Below are 2,707 nucleotides of genomic sequence, written 5' to 3'. Positions count from 1 at the left end.
TGATTTAAATATATGGTAGCAATATATCGGGACAACTATCAAAAATCAGTCCAAGACCATATGCAGACATGGGACAATAAAGCTGAAGGATTGGGGGGCTATTTTTTGCAGTTTTATTGCTGTTGATCAAAGTTTAAGATCTTTTTTGGGGGGTTTTACAGAAGATAACCGAAAAGGTCTTTCATTTTCTGCTTCTAAGTGGATCTGCGAGGGTATATCTGTCCTATTTATGCTGGCGGGATGCTCGATTTCCGAGAAAACACGAATGCGGTCAAAATAAGTACCCTATCATTAATCCAGCGATCAAAAGGAAGCTAAAATAGCTTCCTCTATCATTTTAACGGTCTTGAAGCCATTTCCACCCCTTCTATACTCCCAATCCAAACTCTACCGTTATCGTAATCCAAACCGCTTCAACAATATTTCAAAAACGTTGGCCCTAACTCTCTATAATCCAGCATCCCCAGCGTCTAAACCTGCCAAAAATATGTCCCATAGGTTCCCATCTTCTCTTCCTCGCTCGAGGGGCAGGGAGTATACGATTAATTCTTACCGAATGATTATTGATATAGAACTCTGATTTCAAAGCGTTCATAAACATAATTTGATGGATATTGAATCAGACAAAAAGTGTGCCTACCTAGATGAGTACAAGATCATCCGAACTCTCGGAGCCGGATATCACGCAGAGTACCTTTTTAACGATTCAGGGTGAAGCTGGGAGTTGACGATCATGGCGTCCAGGTGGCCATCAAGAAATACAAGAAGGAGACTGCTACTCTCGAGACCCTCAAGCACGAATTGGGAGTGATGAAGCAGCTCGAGCACGAAAACTTGGTGCGCCTCATCAGCGTGAGAGAGAACGCTACCTTCAAAAACGAAGATGAGACCACATATACTTGCTTCGCGATAGTGCTGGAGTTCGTGGGAGGAGGTGAGCTCTTTGATTTCGTGGCGGAGACTGGAAAGTTTTCGGAGAAGGTGGCGAGGACCTACTTCCACCAGATGATGAACGGCCTGCACTACATGCACCAGAAGGGATACGCCCACAGGGATATCAAACCCGAAAATTTGCTACTCTCGCATCTCTTCATTCTCAAGATCGCTGACTTTGGCTTCTCTACGCTCATCAAGGGAAAAGACGGAACCGGAGTTCTCAGAACGAAGCTTGGAACTGAAGGATACATGGCTCCTGAGATTCCCAACAAGAAGTACGAAGGCAAGAGCGTCGATATCTTCGCAGCCGGTGTCATCCTCTTCATCATGTACGCCGGAAACCCTCCTTTCGAGAAGGCCACCCCAACCGACCCCTACTACAAGATCCTCAAGGAGAAGAAATACGACATCTTCTGGAAGGCCCACTCCCGCAAGAGACCAGTCGGCTTCTTCTCCGACTCCTTCAAGGACCTCTTCCAGCGCCTGGTCGCCTTCGAGCCCTCCGAAAGGCCAAAGATCGAGGACATCGCCGGCCACCCCTGGATCAAGGAGGCGGTTTGCACCCACGGGGAGATCAAGGAGGAGTTCACGCTGCGCCAGAAGAGGCTGGACGCCATCCTCAGCGACCGCAGGATGGAGATGGAGAAATAACGCCAGCAGAAAGTGACGGCAGTCTCCGCGCAGGGATCCGCCCACCGCGGCAGCAGCGAGGTCAATGAGGAGTTCATCTCCCTCTACAATAAGGAATTCCACATCAAGCGCGCCCTCCCCACTCTCGAAATCACCTCCAAGGATGATATCGTCCGCAGGGAAGCCCCCGCACTCACCATCTCACTGCTGAAGGAGTTCATCGAGAAGCACGAGATCAAGCTCAACGATGACGAGGAGGAGGAACTCATTGGCGACGAGACTGACATCCTCAAGTTCTCCCAGATTGTCGACAACGGCACTGACAAGGTACGTCATTCTTTATTCAGATCGACATCGTCTATACCTACAGTTACGAGATCGAGGAGGAGCAATTCTAGGGCCGCGTGTAGATCGAGGTGCAGTTGGGCGAGACTGCCAACAAGGAGTTGCTGGTGAAGTTCGACAGGCTGGACGGCGATTTGCTCTATTACAAGAAGATCGTGCAGGAGATTAGGCAGAAATGCTTCGCTTGATAGAAATACCTTCATTTCTCATTATAAAGAAAAGATAGCATGGATGGATGAATAGTGAATAGATGGATTAATAAGGGATTAATAAGTATGGCTGGAAGATGGTAGGGATTGTTATCTTATCCTGATTACCCAATTACCTTGCCATTACTGCCTTTCCCTCTTCCGTCCCTCTTGGATATAGATATGTGAGGCAAAGTTGACCTCCACATATTTATGTAATAATCGATCAAATGACGCGTCCACCCATTCCCACAAAAATGATTGTTTCAAAATAATACGTATTCGATCTAAACAAGGGCTACGATAAGGTGCAGTACGTTTGTCCAGCCATCGACGATACGCTGGTCTTCCTCGCACACAGGGAAGCTGGTTGTATGTCTTCGTGCATTGCAACCTCTATGGAAAGATACAATACTAGCTACCCTTTGAAGATATGGTGGATACGCTGTCCCTCATCACTCCCTCATAGGCCATCCTGCTCCTCACTCGCAAAAACTACATCCTGCACATCGACCTAAACACCCACGCGCTCACACATATCCCCTTCGAGTTCATGCAGGAACCGACAGACCAGTCCCTGATTGAATGCTTTTCGGAGACGAAGATGT

The 2,707-nt window shown here is 47.8% G+C and overlaps 1 protein-coding gene across 1 annotated transcript; it reads left to right on the top strand.

Moving 5' to 3' along the window:
• Nucleotides 1-724: 724 nt before the first annotated feature.
• Nucleotides 725-1,887, top strand: LOC126409463 (CBL-interacting serine/threonine-protein kinase 23-like). Its single transcript, XM_050075448.1, has one exon. It carries the CDS (start codon nt 811-813, stop codon nt 1,585-1,587), a length of 777 nt encoding a protein of 258 aa, XP_049931405.1. The 5' UTR covers nt 725-810; the 3' UTR covers nt 1,588-1,887.
• The last annotated feature ends 820 nt before the right edge of the window (nt 1,888-2,707 follow it).

The sequence above is a fragment of the Nymphaea colorata genome, unplaced genomic scaffold (assembly GCF_008831285.2).
Source record: "Nymphaea colorata isolate Beijing-Zhang1983 unplaced genomic scaffold, ASM883128v2 scaffold0344, whole genome shotgun sequence".
Taxonomy (NCBI): Eukaryota; Viridiplantae; Streptophyta; class Magnoliopsida; order Nymphaeales; family Nymphaeaceae; genus Nymphaea; species Nymphaea colorata.
Note: the sequence above shows the minus strand (reverse complement) of the source record. Positions and strands in the feature narration are given on the sequence as shown.